This window comes from Phocoena phocoena, chromosome X (genome assembly GCF_963924675.1).
Source record: "Phocoena phocoena chromosome X, mPhoPho1.1, whole genome shotgun sequence".
Lineage (NCBI taxonomy): Eukaryota > Metazoa > Chordata > Mammalia > Artiodactyla > Phocoenidae > Phocoena > Phocoena phocoena.
In genome coordinates this window covers 43,795,192-43,813,520 of record NC_089240.1, presented here as the reverse complement: position 1 = coordinate 43,813,520, position 18,329 = coordinate 43,795,192, and the positions used below count along the sequence as shown (strand labels likewise).

The 18,329-nt window shown below is 42.3% G+C and overlaps 1 protein-coding gene across 1 annotated transcript in view; it reads left to right on the top strand.

Annotated features, from left to right (window-relative positions):
* Window positions 1-18,329, top strand: part of DGKK (diacylglycerol kinase kappa) — a 159,769-nt gene that overhangs the window by 39,150 nt on the left and 102,290 nt on the right. Inside the window, exons 2-4 of the mRNA XM_065901241.1 lie at window positions 11,276-11,386; window positions 11,902-11,982; window positions 13,973-14,077. Coding sequence (XP_065757313.1) covers window positions 11,276-11,386; window positions 11,902-11,982; window positions 13,973-14,077 — 297 coding nt within the window. The remainder of the gene's footprint in view (window positions 1-11,275; window positions 11,387-11,901; window positions 11,983-13,972; window positions 14,078-18,329) is intronic.

Sequence of the window (18,329 nt, the reverse complement as noted above, 5' to 3'; positions counted from 1 at the left end):
GTTGTTCATCTCTGTTTGTTTGCTCTTTATTTCTTCTTGGTCCTGTTAAACGCTTCTTGTATTTTCTCTATTCTATTTCCAAGATTTTGGATCATCTTTACTATCATTATTCTGAATTCTTTTTCAGGTAGACTGCCTATTTCCTCTTCATTTGTTTGGTCTGGTTGGTTTTTACCTTGCTCCTTTATCTGCTGTGTGTTTTTCTGTCTTCTCATTTTGCTTAACTTACTGTGTTTGGGGTCTCCTTTTTGCAGGCTGCAGGTTCATAGTTCCCATTGTTTTTGCTGTCTTCCCCCAGTGGCTAAGGTTGGTTCAGTGGGTTGTGTAGGCTTCCTGGTAGAGGGGACTAGTGCCTGTGTTCTGGTGTATGAGGCTGGATCTTGTCTTTCTGGTGTGCAGAACTGTGTCTGATGGTGTGTTTTGTGGTGTCTGTGACCTTATTATGATTTTAGGCATCCTCTCTGCTAATGGTCGGGGCTGTGTTCCTGTCTTGCTAGTTGTTTGGCATAGGGTCTCCAGCACTGTAGCTTGCTGGTTGTTGAATGGAGCTCGGTCTTAGCGTTGCGATGGAGGTCTCTGGGAGAGCTTTCGCCATTTGATATTACATGGATCCGGGAGGTCTCTGGTGGACCAATGTCCTGAACTTGGCTCTCCCACCTCAGTGGCACAGGCCTGACACCTGGCTGGAGCACCAAGACCCTGTTAGCCACATAGCTGCTCACTTTTCTAGTTCTGCTCCAGAATCACAACAGAGCTCATTTCCTGGGCCCTGGGCCCCCCACCAGACAGCTGTATTCACTTGCAAATGCCTAGACTGGTGGAACTTGTTTTCTGGCTATTGTTGAAGGTAATTGTTCCTGTGAAACCCCAGGGCCCAGCAAAATTAGATCCTTTGGTGTGGATGAGTGAGCAAGCTCAACCAGGGCTTAGCAGCACCCCCTGGGGAAGGGAAAGGGTTTGGCCTCACTTTGTTATACAGCAGCAACTAACACAACAATGTTAAGCAATTATACTTCAATAAAGTTGTTAAAAAAAAAAAACCGAACTGAACCAAATACCTGCGATTCACACCATCAGTCTCCCCCCGCCATTCTGCCTCCTTCAGTCAATTGACGTAGGATAGGGTATATCTTGCAATAAGACCAGTGGTTTAAACCTTACTTTTTTTCTTTCAGTGAAGGAATAACTGGTCTTCCATGTCCTGTAAAATCCAAGAGAGATATTAGCTCTGCCATTTATTAACCTATTAAGGGAAGTTACCTAATCTCTCTAAGCCTCAGTTTCTCAATCTATAAAGTGAAGGTTGTTATGGCACCTACTTTTTGGAATTGTTATTGGGCTCAAATGACATACCCTGTGTAACATGATTTAACACAGTGCTTCCCACATAGTGAAGACTCACCAACTGTTAGTAATTCATATTACTACTACTATTACTACTGCTACTACTACTCAAGAAAGCTTATCCCTGGTGGCCTCCTTTTACCAACTGGCACAGCTTTTCAACTTTGTTACCTGGCCAGTAATTTCTCTATAACCAAGGCCCACAACATAGTTTCCTCCTTGACAGATTAGTGTCTCCTGCAATCACAGCTCTTTCCTCCATTTTCCCTCCAGGTTTTGTGGGCTGTCAAATTACCATACCTCATACCCTCTTGCCTCCACATGAGGCAATTTTGTTCAGCCAGGGACAGTCCTCTGCTCAGAGGCAGCAAGGCTATCCATAGCTTTAGGCATTGGGTGGAGTCTCCCATGGGTCTCTCCCTCACCCTGCCCCCAAGCTCTTCCTACCCCTGAGGTGTCCTTACCTGAGACCTTGTTCCTGCTCTCACCTACCACTGATGGGGCAAATTGGGCAAGCACACACACACACCACATGCACACAGGTTGCCCATTCCCCCCAACACACAACCACTAGTGAATTACTGAATTTAATCTTCCCTAGACTACTATTGCTGCAAGAAGCAAGCAAACCAACTGGTTCTAGCATCAGTTTCTGTCTTCCAACTTCATGATTCTTGTCAACACCAGTTCATAAGGCTGAGAAAAAAATGAAAAGTCACACATCCCCTCTTTATTATCTAACCACTTCATCCCCAGAGGACCTGTTAGTGAATGTAGTTTTAGATCCTGTGTGCATCTTCAGATGGCTATCTGCATGGGGCCAGTTTGGCAATAAGACAATGTCCCCAACTCCCTAAGAACATGTGGTTAGGTGATATGGGCTCACCACGCCTACTTTATTATAGGCACTTGAAGCCACGATTGGAAAGAGGTAGCTCTAAAGACCAAAGCACAGGAAGCACCAATTGAGTCTTCATTGCTTTGCTCTTTGAGTGAGTTGTAGCCAAATGAACTACATATTTGCATACTTGCAAGGTTCATTTTGGCCTTAGGTTGCAAACATTTAAAAATACCTCTAAAGGCTGAAGTTCCCACGTTTAGGAGCTCCTAGATGGTCCAGCATATTGTCACAAAGTATCAAAATATGCAAAATATGGGATTATGACATTTCAGGCATCTCTCCAAAAAACAGTTTTTTCCTCCCCTTTGTGAAATCATTTGTAGTACATGGTCTCTCTCAGCTAAACAAGTGGGAAATCTGCAGATATTACTGGCCATGGCTTTTCCTCCTAGGTGAAATTGTGGTCCCTAGGGGAAGAAATAAGTGGACTGAAGTGATCCTCAGGTTGGACCTGACACCCAAGCCAGATCATTATGACTATCATCCTGTAGATGCTTAGGATTTGGAGGGGAGAGGCAGTAGAGTCAAACAGACCTGGCTTTAAACCCCATCTCTGCCACTCACTGTGACTTAGAACTAATCACTTAACCTCTCTGATCCTCAACTTCTCCACCTCCCCAACAGGACTGTTTCTGTGGGCATTAAATGAGATAATGCATGTAAAGCAAGAGCAAATAGCAGACATTTGTCATCCAGGAACAACTCTCTTCCTCTGGAGTGGGATAATTGAAAAGAAACTTAGAGAAGATGCTGCCTTGTCTGCCTCTATGAGGACATCGCCAGAGTCTGAACAGGAGCCACTGGTCTCACAGAAGGTGGTTAGGATAAAGAAGGCATGTGGCTTGGTGGTGGGACCCAAGGGCTAGAAGCAATGGGGAGAGTGTCTCTGAGAGAAGAAACATCCACAGGATATTAAAAGAACCTATCCATCTCTGGCTGCTGATGGTCAGGTGAAAGGATGGGGAAGAAAGCAGTTGGAAGCAGGCATGTTTTGTCATTCCTTGTAATTCAGTGACACTAGATATGATAGTTGCTGTCCTGGCCTCTGTGACCTTGGTTAAGCTGAAGACCTATGTCCAAAATTCCATGATATCTTTCCTTTAGGGACTTTGTGTGACCACAGAACTTCCTTTTCTAGGCAGCAGCAACTGCAGCTGTAGCAACAGGGGCCTTCTGCTAAGCTTCTCTTATACCACTCCTTTAACTGGATTTCCTACTTCTGAGATTTTGGTTCTCCCAAGGCTCAAAAACAATCCTCCTCCCCCTAGTTGACACCTTTCATCTTCCCTGCATTTGCAGAGCAAAACCAACATTTTGGCAGGAAGCATTCCCATTAGCCACTCTTCTCAAACTTCCAAAGCTCTGACCCAGTCTGTCCTCTTGATCCCAGTCTTGGAGTCAAGCCATGTTCCTGCTGGTATCCTCGCACCCCTTTCCATGCTCTTCCTCTGAAGCCCCTCAAAACTATACACCCGTTCCAGGAGGTGCTGCCAATATAGAGCAAACTCAATGGCTGTGGTTATAGGGCCCCTCCACTCACATGAAGGAGGTCAGAGAGGATTCCCCACATCACTGAAATAGAGTGGCCAGAAGCCCAGTACTGGTTCTGTCACAAATTTGCTGTTTGACTTGAAGTGTAGCCCCTCTGCAGCCCTATTTTCATCATCTTTAACAGGGTGGGGAGGGATATTACTCATTGCTAAGGTCAGGTTAGCTCTGAAAGTTAAAAGGCTGTTTTGTGGCAAGAGCACAGACTTTGAACTACATAGACCAAAGCTTGTATCCCCACCCAGAGCCAAGTTACTTATAATCTCTCCTAGCAGTGAAATGGCTTGTTCAAGGCTACACAGTTCAAACCTGTGTGTAGGTCTGGAAGGACTCAGCCAAGCTCTTCCCACTTTGTGGCTGGTGCTAGTCCCAGGGCAATTACCAAGAGCCAGGTTACTGCTTTCTGCAGTTTGTCATCCTGGGTCCAAATTGCTCATCTCCTCCCCAATCCACAAGCAATTAATGGTTCTTACCATTCCTAGAAAACTCCAATAACAGAAAAAGAAAAGAGAGAGATTTGAGAAGACATATCTTTTTAGGCTTTATGGTCCCAGTGGACTAGTTTTAAAGTTACCAGCCATTGATATTTATCTTATCAATGTACTCACACCAATGCAAAATGACATGTATATACAGAGAGTCATTGCAGTATTGTTTGTAATAGAATAAGATTTTAAACCATTGTCCATCAATAGGGAACTGTTTAAATAAATCATATTATATCCATACAGCAGAATGCTATGCAACTGTAAAAAGAAATGAGGCAGCTCAGTATGTACAGATATTGAAAGGGCTCCACGATATATTAAGTGTAGAAAGCAAGAGACAAAACATCATGCTTAGAAGGTTATGATTTACGTGAAGAAAGAATATATGTGTATAAAATATCTTTGGAATGATATGGAAGAACTGGCTAAAGCTTTTACATAGTCAGAGAAAAATGTAACATCATTTTCAACTGTCTTTTATTTCATTCATAGAGAGCAGGGATGTGGTTGAGGCTCTATAGTTCTTCCTTAGCACAGGAAGCAGTGGGAGGGATTTGCAGCTATAGCCCTTGCAGACATGAGCAGCAGGAAGACCTAGCACCTGAGTGCTACGGTGACAAAAGGTCTCAGTTTGCCCATGACTCTTCTGGTTTTAGCACTGAAAGTCCTGGGAAAACTGGGACAGTTTGTCGCCCTATTCCTCATTCTTCTGCTTCAGTCTTTAGCCAGCCCGGCTTGCTAGTGCCAGAGAGGGGAGCTCCCAGTAGTGAGATGAATGGAGTGCTTGCCTCCACAATCCACAAGGGACTCACAGTTATAGAATGGCTAGCAGGCACATGCTGTGCAAGGTATTCTCATCTAACAGACAAGGAAATTGAGGCTCAGAGAGGTTAAGTGATTTTCCCAAGGTCACACAGCTAGTAAGTGCTGGAGCCAGTCTGTCTGACTCCAGCTATGTCAACAGGACCCTGGGGAATGTAAAGCTTTCAGGAAAGCAGAGGGCCTGGCCTTTCTTAAAGCCTAAAGCACCCATAGTTGCATTTTAACCAAATCAAACATTGTTTCTCTGAATCAACTTTGGCAGTCCTGTGTTAGGAAATGGCTTTCTTCCCATCACCCCAGCCCCCAAAGCAAAGAGAATACTTGTTCCAGGTTTTGGAGCCATAGACAGAAAGCTGGCTTCTCTAGCTGTGCTCATAGTGGAAGTCTGGTTTTCACTGGAGGAATGATAACCTACTCATCCCAACTTGATCCAGCCTCCCTCCCAAGAGCCGCATGAGAAAGTAAAACAGCAGAGCAGCCAGCTAATAACAGGTAGTGGTGTATGTTATGATGCTTGCTTACTTTTTGATTGGGTGGGGGTGGAATTCAATTTGGCTATGTAATAGGGGCTTCTTTTGCTAGGAAAGGGTAAGAGAATCCTCCAAAGCCTCATACATCAAAAACCCACCGAGCCACAGAAAAACAGACCTAGCAGATAGTAGAAGCTTTGGGGGATTTCAGAGTAGCACAGGAAAAGGTCATAGAAGCAGCTGTACTTGCCCTTTCCCAATTAAGCAGCAGGCAGGTGTTAATTATATATAGGCAATTGGACTGCTTTATAGACCCTGTTGAGATATTCTATAGAATATATTTTATAAATATGGAGCAAGGGAAATGCTTACCATCACTGTTGGCAATTAATTTGTACATGCTGAGTTGCAGAGCACTGGGGAGAGAGATCACTGGTACCAGAGTGCAGGAGTTTCTGGGAATGATGAATTGGGGGATTGGCTTATTAAAGATGATGCAAAAAGAAACTGCTTTCTCTGCAAGAGCTGCCACAGGTTAGGCAAAGACATTTTGTGTGAACGCTGTACTCAAGACCTGAATGAACCATGCCTTGATAAATCCTGTGCTCTTGGATTTGAATGAAGTCAATTGATGACTGTGGTGATTGAATTCAGCACCACACTCACTCCCACTACTAAACTTACAGCCTTGAGAGTTTTAGAGACGTCAGTGTTATTTGGATTTTAATATCACATAGAACTGCCTGCAATATGTTCTGGTTTAAGAAGCATTAGGTGGGTCACGTGGCATTTCAGTATGTACAAGGATCCAATGACCCTTCCTAACTTCTTCCTATCTGCAGCATCACAACTACTGTTACAGGAATGTGACAGCTTGGACCAAGAGGGTTACAGGTGTGCCTCATTTTATGAACTAGCTGTGTGCCTGTAAACTTGGCCACCAAAAAACAATTCCCGTATAGAATCCTGTTCCTCATTGCCTTCCATAATAACACTGGAGATGCATTCTTCTGACAAATATTGTAGCCCCAAGATGCTGCAAAATCTTAAAAATGTCAAACATTGACAATCTTACTTGAAAGGAAAAATGTCAAATATCTTGATAATGTCTTAGAAATAAAAATATAAGCCACCTGGACTTCCCTGGTGGCACAGTGGTTAAGAATCCACCTGCCAATGCAGGGGACACAGGTTCGAGCCCTGGTCTGGGAAGATCCCACATGTCATGGAGTAACTAAGCCCGTGCACCACAACTACTGAGCCTGAGCTCTAGAGCCCGTGAGCCACAACTGCTGAGCCCGTGTGCCACAACTACTGAAGCCCGCACACCTAGAGCCCGTGCTCTGCAACAAGAGAAGCCACAGCTATGAGAAGCCCGCAACGAAAAGTAGCCCCCACTTGCCACAACTAGAGAAAGCCCACGTGCAGCAACGAAGACCCAAAGCATCCAGAAAAAAACACACACGCATATATATATATATGCCACTTAAACCGGAGTTCAGGGTGTCTTTCACAGGACAGAACTGAGTTAGATGCCTTTCACTACCTAGTTCAGAGGGGTGCTGGGAAGATTCAATAACAAAAGTAAAAGCACTTTATCCATTCCAAAGTGCTGTATACATGTGAATTCTCCTTACTCTTCTAGTTATTCTTGGACAGTCACTTTAAAGAAACAGGAGAACTACTGATCTAGAAATTGGAAGTAACACTCCACATGGTTGTGGCAAGGAGTCAATGAAATGATGTTATCTGCAAGAAACCAGGAACTGGAAAGCACTGTGAAAATCCTGTTACAGGATAGGTGAGGGCTCTTCTACTAATGCCTCACTTTACAGGATGTATTTGTTTGTTTGTTTGTCTCTTCCAATTTTTGTCTCATGTCCTTGTTAAGCTTAGTGACCCTAGGCAGGTAAAGGTTCATTTGCATGCATATTTTCTTGACTTGTAATATACTGATTGAGTGATTTTTAGCTTCTGCTTGTTTAAACTGGCTTCCAGGGGATGCTTGTTGGGTTTTTAAGTAAACCACGGTTTATTTAGAAACATCTCCCAAAGGGGGACAGAGTTTAAAGGGAAAGAAACTACAGGAACTTTACCTTCTCCCAACCCAGGTTTGGACATTTGTAGAAGTTCAGAGTTGACAATATAGAGCTTGTGTTTAGAACTTAAGAAACTCTTATATTGTCTTCTAACCTTTCTCCCTCCAATACATAAATAAAGTTATCTGTTACCAACTTGGTAATATATATCTCACATGTACAGGCTCCTCGCACACAAACTCTGAACTCATACACTGCAACCTCTTCTATCGCCAGGAATACCTACCACTCACTCACTTTGTCATCTTGAGAAATTCACAGTAGTTATAGTTCAGTTCAGAAATTGCAAATTGGTTGCCTATGGGCAGATTTTGGCCTCATCCATGTTTTGTTTGGCCCTCACAAGTTTTTTGTTGTTTTAATTTAATTAGTAGCTAGTATTTCCATATTCCAAAACTTCACACAAATTTTCACTTGGATTGCCAGCTTGTCTTGAAAAATGGAATGAACTGGTAACACCAGTCAGCATTCAATCACAATCACCTAGAACTTAGCAGCAGCTGGGCTTGGGCTCCTCAGTTCCCCTGCTAGGTTGTTGACTTCTGTTACCAGCTAGCCTCCTATGGGCATTGAGTAGACAGTCCTGCACTTAAAGCTAGTGCATACAAAGCAACCAGTTTAATATCATGGAAAGGAGAGGAGATAATTGTGATTTGGCTGGTGTGCCCAATGGCAGGATGTGTGAGTGGATAGCCACTGTCTTAGTGGAACCTCTCATTTGAACCAGAAGGTAAACATTTAGCACAATGAACATGAAGCTCCCAGGGCTTTTTTTTTGCTTGTATTTATTATTTATTTATTTATTTATTTCTGGTTGTATTGGGTCTTCGTTTCTGTGTGAGGGCTTTCTCCAGTTGCGGCAAGTGGGGGCCACTCTTCATCACGGTGCGCGGGCCTCTCACTATCGCGGCCTCTCTTGTTGCGGAGCACAGGCTCCAAACGCGCAGGCTCAGTAGTTGTGGCTCATGGGCCTAGTTGCTCCACAGCATGTGGGGTCTTCCCAGACCAGGGCTCTAACCCATGTCCCCTGCCTCGGCAGGCAGACTCTCAGCCACTGCGCCACCAGAGAAGACCCAGGGCTTTTTCAAATTGTTCTCTGAGCTCACATAACCTCGTGTTTGTCTACATGGATTATCAGTCCCTCCCTCTCCACTCCCACTGTCCATATCTCCATATCTTTGTGACAGGGAATATGCCTGTAACTTCTTTAGCTGCTCTGAAGGGCCTAGCAAAAGGTAGAGTCAATAGTAGAAGCTCAGAAAATACAAATGAAGCACTCTATCCAATTATAGATGCACCATGAAGTCTTTGTTTTCTTGACTGTGACAAATGCTGAGTTCATGGAATGAGAACTGAAGGTTTTGATGACTTGCTGTGTCCTCAGATTAATGGATTAATTAACTAATTAATTAATTGGTTTGCTGTGTCCTTAGATGGATAACAGGATGTTATTTATTAGCAGGGCACAAGTAAGGGAAGAAAAGGGAACATTTCTTAAGTACCAGGAAGGGGAATTAAATAGCGCTCATTACTACAGGTTGACAGAAGGAAGTAGCTGGGGAGAAGAGGCTGAATTCTACTTACTTTAGTATGTCAAATGAACAGGGTATGGGAATTTTCTGAAGGAACCAGAAGGCCCAGGGTTGTGGGAATCTTCTGGAGAAACAAATCCTCTTCCTTGTTTCATCATTGCCACCTCACCCCATCATCCTACCCCTGAAAGCAACAGGAGGAGAAGAGAGTTAGGCATGGCAGCAAGGGTAACAAAAAATAGTTGAAAATGGAAGGAAGGGTAAAATATTCAGCCAAAAACTGTAAATGGGCTATTATGAGGGATACTATACATGATAAAATAAGAACAATGGAAGCGTTTAGTAATTGACAAAGTAGAATAACTTGGGAAAGGGGCAGAATGGGTGTGGCTTCAGTTGTACAAAGTTGGAGCAGTTAAAATTTTGAACTTAAGTCTTTAGCAGAAAGGGGTAAATATGACTGTCTAGGTCTCATGAAGACTTAGTGTAGAAGAATATATGGCATAAAGGTGAGAAGGTTGGATAGAGAATACCAAACACCATAATTGAGAGTGTATTCCATAGGCTATCTGACCAGAAAAAGGAAAGAGTGATGTAATCACAGTGTCTACACAAGAGTTGTTTTCTCATTGATGACTCAATTTCAACAATTTAAATGTAATTTCTCAGTCTCCATGCCACCTTCAACCTTCCCACAAGATCTTATTGATTTCTTGTCTTGACTCCTTGGCACCATTCTTTTGTAAACATATCCAGGGTGGTACAATAACCTTGAAACTCCCATAAGTTATCAAGACAATTCACGTAAACTTTGAATGCTATGAACTACGTTTCAATTGACATACAGAGGTTCTGTCCATTGGTACTAACTTACTGGTTAAATAATTGAACAGGTAATGTAATAGATGTGTGTATATTTGGGAGAATGGGAGTAGTAAAAGATTGTTCAGACAGGGTTCCAAACTTAAATACCTGCTGGAGTCGGGTGCCCCATCTGAAGGGAGCAGCTGCTACTCTGTTCCAGCAGATTGTTGCCATGTGAGAAGATAGGTCCACTGTTACCAGCTGTTCTGATTTTTTAAAAAAATGGAAACTTGGATTTTTATTTGAAAATTTCTGCCTTTTAAATATTATGAACTAATTAAAAACTGAAAAAACATCAGATGGGCCAAATAAAACCCTTCCACAACCACCAAATGGTGAATTCTAATTTAGATGTTGGATGGAATTCATGGTAGAGCTTTGATCCGATGACTTAATGTCTGTCTCTTCATCCATTCAGCATGGGCTTTGTTCCAGCTTGGTGGGTTTGAGTACTTCTCCCAAATGGTAGACTTGCATATTGATTTGTATTCTATAAATGTAACTGAGAACCTCCCCAATTGTAACAGTGGTAAGTAGACTCTATGCTTGGTTAGAGTCAGTCTATCTGACAAGTAACTGAAAAATCAGTTGGTCAGACTATGAGATATGTAAAGAAAGTAATCAAATGGTAGTTCCTTTTTGGTGTCCTTTTTGCTCTCACCAGATCATGAATCGCTTGAAGGCCATGGTAAAGACTTGAGATTTGGTTCTAAAAGTGTTGGGAAGCCATAGGAGGCTTGTGAGCAGGGAAGGAATGTGATCCAACTTAACATTCTAAAAGGAACACTCTAAAAGAGCAGAGAGGAAGGCCCTGTCCAGGCCTACAATCGAGACTTCCAGAAGATCTGCCTTTACTGAATTCAGCCTCTTTCCCGACCATTTGTTCTTCCCTAGGAATGTAGTTCTTATATTTATGTGTTCCGTCCCTCCTTCCCACCTCCCACCACCAATGGCAATGTCCTCCATGGTTCTTGGGCCATGTATCCTTAGAAACTTAGAGCCTATATCATCCTGAATGTGTTATCCAAGGGTAACCAATACCCTTTCTGATTGAACTAACTTCCTCGTCTTCTTGCCTGGACCTTGGGCCATTCCTCAGATATGTAACAGAGAGCTTTCCAGATATCTGATCTTCTCAAATGAGAGGACAAATGATATGGTCTTGCAAATTGATCTAATTACTCAACACTATGCTGCTATCTTTCAGAAAATATTGAAGGAAGGACCTCTGCTGAAGAACTGTAACTCCTTCAAGAGGTGGAAACTCAGATATTTTCTGGTTCGAGGACAAAGGCTCTGCTTTGCACACCATCCTGCGGTAAGAGAACATATATATATATATATATATGTATATATATATATATATATATATACATATATATATATATATTCTTGTCAATTGGGTTAATAGGTGGGTACCAGGAAATGTTTTGTGGGGAGATGGGCCAACATGTTGGCAAGCATTAAGGTGGCTAACCCTTACCTGCTCCACTAGGCCCCTAGATAGACCATATCCCATTATCTTCTCCAGCGTAAACCTTTAGGTAGCTGAACGACCTAAGCCTTCCTATAAATCCACATAAAAGTTTTGCGAAGAGTTGTGTTTTTGGTTTAGTTTGGTTTGGTTTTTGTTTGTCCCATGACATATCAATAAAAACCATGATGCTAAATAAATCCCAGCTCAAGCCAAAGAAATAATGGGATCATGACTGCCAAAAATGCCTAATAGTGTGTGCGTGTGTGTGTGTGTGTGTGTGTGTGTTTACCTTTTAGTGTCTCTTTGCCTTATTAACCAGATGGTTCCTTTTCCCTCTCCCTCTTATACCTTTCCAGTTTGCACGCTTTGAAACAATTGATCTGTCTCAAGTTGCCTTGGCAGAAAGCAGCTGTAGAAACCTTTGCCACAGTTTTTGCGTAAGTAAGATTAGGAACGACTGAATGGGCAGGGGTGGGAGCTAGCTGGGAGGAGGGGTTGCCATAACCACCTGTTGCCTCTTTAGAGTTCAGATTTCCCAAGTTTCCTTTGATCCCAAAGTGCGTATGGAAATCCACTTAAAGTAGCTTTGCAAATGAATGCTAAAGATTATTCATGTGAATATTTTCTACCAGCCCACTGATGGGAAAAAAAGTGATGGCCCTGTTCCCTATTACCAGCCTGATATAAAGCTGAGCTGATTTGGGGGCGGGAGGAGTGACTATTACAAAAATCAATCCTCCTGGTGAAGATAATTTAAGTGAGTGTCATTGGGAGGCTTTCAAGAGACTGCCAATATGTTGTAGAATATATCAGGATAATCAAACTACATGACATTCTCTCCTTTGATGAAATAGATAAGAACGTAAATCCAAACTGAAAGCTATCCTATGCTGAGATTACTGATGAGAGTACTTCAAAGAAAGCAGAGGATTTTCTAGGGAAGTATTCAAGGGCTTGTCACTGCTGAAATGTCATAAGGCTTTGGTCATTCACGTAAATCCAGAATAGAAAGCTCACTGAAAAATAGCAAGTCCATTGGCCCAGGAATCCTCCTACCCACCTCCTCCCAGAAATGCTTTTTCTCAGCCTCAGTTGTGGGTTATGGAGACCAGGGTTCCTCTTCAGGCAGGTAGAGAGTGGTACTTAGCAGACTAAAGAGCTATGGGCCCAATACCCTGATTCCATGGCTGGTCCACAGTCTATTCTCCTTTGAAGGGAGAGCAGTTGGATATAAGAGGAAGATCCTACTCTCATTTCTCTCTTATTACATCATACTGACCCAGGACAAAGCTGAGGGTTCTGTTGACCCAGTCCCAAAAATCTTAACCTTTGGGTGATGAACATGCAAGATAATGTTTTTGGTCTCCATTCTACAAAGAAATTCCAAGGGTTAGGTTGCCCCTTAGCCTAATTAAAACACAGAGGCACTATTCATCAGCCCCACACAAGAATGGGTTTGGACCAAAGGAGCGGCTATTGTCACAATTCCCACTAGTTCCTATTGCCATTTATCACAGACACATGCACAAGGAGAAAGAAGTTGCTTGTTGGTGTGGTAAGCTCTAGCTCCAAGATTTGGGCTTGGGGTGGGGGCCGCTGGTAGTGAAGGCAAGTAGGGCCATTGAAGCAATGACTGATGCTACAGCTATCCATGCTCCCTCCTGTCCTCTGTGAGAAGATGAAGCCCTGATCATGGCCTACCTCTGCTAGACCCTCAGCATGGCTTTCTCATTGTTCCTGCAAGGTTTTTGCACCATGCGGGATTAAGAGAGATGATAGTAAAATCCTCTTCAGGTTGTCCCAGACCATAAGAAAGAAAGAAACTGGATTTGTAGTTTCCCCACTCCATTCTCACTCTCCCCTCAAGCAGAAAGAGGCACACCCTGATGAAAAATATACCCTTTCACCCTTTTCAAGTAGATAGAGCAGCAGTAAGCAAGTAGGATTTTCACACAACCTCATTTGAATAACAGATGGGTACATGGCTTAGTGTTTAAGAGCATGTGTGCTGGAGCCAAAGAATCTGGGTTCGAATTCTGGCTTAGCTTTTTACCTGCTAGGTGGACGTGGGCAAGTCATTTAACTCCCTTTGCCATGGAAAAATATCCTATTAAGTGGGAAAAATAATAATGCCCAGATCAAGGGGTTGTAAGGAAGATTGAAATAAACAATATACATAAAGTACAATAGAACAATGCCCAGTACGTAGTAAGTGCCATTAAAGTGTTGTTTATTATTATTACCATTATTATTAGTTGGGGTGGTTATCTAAGGAACTGTGAGTGGCTCTGGGAGCTTCTGTCTTATATTTAAGAAATGGCTTGGGATGTGCTTAGTAGATCTGTCTAGTTTCTTGGAGAGTTCAAAGGCTTTGTTTGGGGGCAAAGTTTTGGAGTGGGAACCAGCTAATAATGTGTTTTTGTGTAGGTGATCACACCACAACGAAAAGTTACACTGGCTGCACCCAACCGGAAAGATATGGAAGAATGGATTAACGTCATAAAAACCGTGCAACAGGGAGAAATTCGTAAGGTAAGGGAAATAATAGAGAATCTACACAACTCTCACGGGTAAACAATTGATTGCATTAGCTAAGCCACCTTTCCAACAGGGAACTAATAAGATGGAAGCAGATACCATCTGGTCAGGAATTGTGGATGGATATCATTAGGAAACCTGTTTATAAACAGGAGTAATTCACTTAGACTCAAACCTTGGTAAGTATGTGGTTTAGATACCTCTGTACACATCCACTTGATATGTAGATGTCACTGTATGCTCAATGTATGAGGCACTCAAGATGTATGTGAGCAGCTAACTTAGATGTTCTTCTGTTAGCTTAGCTGCAATCAGCAGTCTTCACTTGGGTCTGCTGAGTGACTACAGTAACAGCTAAGGAAATTGAGGCTCAAAAAAAGAGAAGGAACCAGACCAAGATGAAATAATTACTCAGTAGCAAAGCCAAGATTTGGACCCAGGCTGTGTGACTCCAAAGCCTATGTCCTTAACCATTATGCCATTCTGCCTCTCTATTTGCCATCTACAACAAAGGAAATGTAGAGGGAAAAGCAAGGAGCAGTCCTCCCCAAAGAATGGCAGGATTCCTTTTCTCCTTAACAGTACAAGTTATGTAAGTTTCAAGAGGGGAGGGATTTTGTCATTTATTTACTTAGCACAGTGTCTGCCACATAGTAGAGGCTCAATAAATATTTTTTGAATGAATAAATGAATCTGAGGGTAATCTTGGAGCCAGGATTTAGAAAGAGAATGATACATGGTTCATCCTAAAGCAAAGTTCTGCTGTGAAGGTCTTAGAGATAAAGGGGGAGATGAATCCTCTCTTAAAAAGAACCTGATGTTTTAAGTAACTAGCAAAGGGTAGAGGATTTTTGTAAACATTTGGGGTGGAGCAGTGTAAAATAATGGGTAATAATGGGTTTTAGATATAAAAACAATGCCATGGAGAAAAACCATCTGTCCTCACTCCCCTAGGACTTCTCAGGCTTTTGACCACTTACTTTCATAACTATTCATTCTACTACTCATGGCTATGAGTATATGACAAGTTGACTGAACTAGGGACTAGGTACGTCTCCACATATCATTGAGACCTCTCCCAGTCCCACATTGTAAATGCTTAATTGAGAGCTTCTTTGCTTAGAATCTGATGATGGTCTTTACATGACTTAGCACTCAGCATTTCACTCCTTTGTTATTTTCTTCTTCTTTTCCTAATGGAGAAGCACATCCTGTCCCTCCTGCCCACCCCCAATACAGTCACTATGGCTCAGCATTAAAGGTAGCCACAAAAAGTTATGATTTCCACACTCCTCTCCTATTCTCACCCCTGTAGACCAATCTCTTTCATTTCCTTGGCTTATCTCTACCCACACTGGAGGACTTCTCAATTTTAATTTGTCATAAAAGGTCACATAGAAGATCTTGAATTTTAATTATCATCAGTCCAGGAATGCAGGAACTTCTAGAGAAAGCCATCAGAGCATTGATGTGCCATTCCTGACTCAACTGAATTAAACACCTTCTTGTTGACTACCCAGCACAAACTAGAAAGGAAAAAAATCTGCCTGTTAACTCTCTTGAAAGAGTTGTGAATTTCAGTTTATAATCACAACCTCTGTGGAGCTGCTCCAGGGACCTAGATCTATTAAGGAACACTTTTAGCCAATAGTAAAATATCTCACTACCCGCATCTTAGCAATTTGTCCTGCTTGAGGCTTGAAGAGTCAAATATGCTTTCTCTCATATGCACCTTATCAGCTGTCAATGCCTGACACGGGGTGAAAAAAGGTTAATCATGGACTTAGTGGACTACTAAAGTCACTGTGAAGTAATGGGGTAACCTATCTAAAACCAGTCAGTACACATTAAGAAGTGAGCCCCTACTAGGTGCCCAGTTCTGTTCCATAGAGAGTTGAAAAGAAGGTGTAGCCTTGGTTCCTGATCTCAATGAGCTTTTTAGATAGTTAGGGAGATAAGATACACACCAAAGAAACAGTTAAATGAAAATATTCGAGACAAATAAGTTTTCAAAGATGTTACAAGGCAGATGCTTGATTGCCAGACGAATGAAACAGACAGTATAGTGATATGGGAGTTCAGGGGAGGAAGAGATTAATATGGTCTGGAGTCCCCTAGGAAGAGTTAATAAAGAAGAGATTTGAGACTGACCTTGAAAGATGAATAGGATTTTATTGGTGGTAGGGGATTAGGGACAGGAGGAAGTCCTGAACAGGGGACTTGGTATAAGGAAAAGCTAAGTAACAAAACAGAACCTTTTTGGAATAGAGTAAAATGGGGACTCCATTTGACCAGAAGAGTTTGGGAAAGTTTAAATATGTCTGAAGAGGTAGATCAGGCCTGATTGTGGAGGATTATCAATGCCAGAATAAAGAGTGGGGAAGAACTTCATTAATCTGTATATGTCTATATATTTACCTTTACCTGTGAGATTTATACTTTCATGTTGCTGTTTAGCATGTTTTTTTAATTTCAATTTGAAGAACTCCCTTGAGCATTTCTTGTAAGGTAGGTCTAGTGGTGACAAATTCCCTCAGTTTTTGTTTGTCTGGGAAAGACTTTATTTGTCCTTCATTTTAAATGATAATTTTGCCAGGTATAGTATTCTCAGATGTAAGTTTTTTTTCTTTCAATACTTGGATTACATCATCTCACTCTTTCCTGACCTGCAAGGTTTCTGTTGAGAAAACTGCTTATAGTCTTATGGGGGTTCCCTTACATGTGATGAGCTAATTTTCTCTTGATGCTTTCAGAATTCTCTCTTTGTTCTTGACTTTTGACAGTCTGATTATATTGTGTCTCGGTGTAGTCTTCTTTGGGTTGATATTGTTTGGAAATTTTTGAGCTTCATGAATCTGGATGTCCATTTCCCTCTCAAGATTTGGAAAGTTTTTAACCATTATTTCTTTAAATAGCTTTCTGCCCCTTTCTTTCTCACTCTTCTCCTTCTGAGTCTCCCATAATGTATATATAGGTTTGCTTTCTTTCACACTTTTTCATTCTTCTTTTTCTTCTCTAACTAGATAATTTCAAATGACCTGTTTTCAGATTCTTTCTTCTGCTTGATCAAGTCTGCTGTTGAAACTCCCTTTTGCATTTTTTCATTTCATTCACTGTATTCTGCAGCTCCAGAATTTCTGTTTGGTTCTTTTTTATGATTTCTGTCTTATTGTTGAACCTCTCATTTTTTCAGGTATTGCTTTCCTGGTTTCATTGAGTTGTCCATCTGTGTTCTCTTATAGCTCACTGAACTTCCTTAAAACAATTATTTTGAATTCACTTCCAGGAAACTCATAGATCTCTATTTCTTTTAGATCAGTTATTGGAAAATTATTGTTATTCTTTGGTGATGTCATGTTTCCTTGATTTTTTTGTGTGTTTCTGGTAGCCTTGTGTTGATGTTTGCACATTTGAGGGAGCAATTGCCTTTTCAGGACTTTATGAACTGTCTTCAGGGGTAAAGACTTTTACCTATAGGTGGGTGTGAGAGTGCCAACTGGTTTGGATATGGTGACTCCAGCTCCAGGGTGTGCAGCAGTGGTTCTGGCTTCAGGGAGGGCACAGAGGCATAGTCCTTGTAGAGCTCCATCAGCTGAGGTCAGTGTCAGCAAAAACTGCAGAGGACCTCAGTGACCAAGGTTGTGAGTTTACATAGTGATGGTAAGGGCTATTGTGTTCCTTGCTGGTGAAGACTGCTTGGTCCTCCTATTCTCCTTTTCCTCCACAGGAGGAAGTCATTGCCAAGGGGATCCCTGTTGTTGCTGGGTCCAGCACACAGTTACACATGTGGTAGCAATGATGCCAGGATCAGGGGCACAGACACATTTGTGGAGGCAATAGTGTTGGTGTCTGGGGAGTGGGCACCTGCAAAGTGGCCATGGTACCAGGGTTGGAGCTCAGGAGCATCTAGAACAACTTTGGTACCTGGGGCTGTTGGGCAGGTGTGTTCACCATGATGGTAGCCTTAGTATGTGAGGCATGGGTGTGTGCTGATCAGCCATGGAACTGGGGTCCTGGGTGTGTACATGCTTTCAGATGGGAGGACTGTGACTCTGGCAGGGGGAGCAGGATGCAGTGGTGTCAGCTTTGATTGGAGGGATGCATCAGCACTTTCCCAGTGGGGGTGCAGTGGTGGCAGCTTCTCTGGGAAGGGATACTGCAGTACCTCTTTCTGGGGAGTGGTCGCAGCAGTTTGGGTTCCAGGCAGCTACATCACCTGGATTCAATGGCAATGAAGAATTCAGGG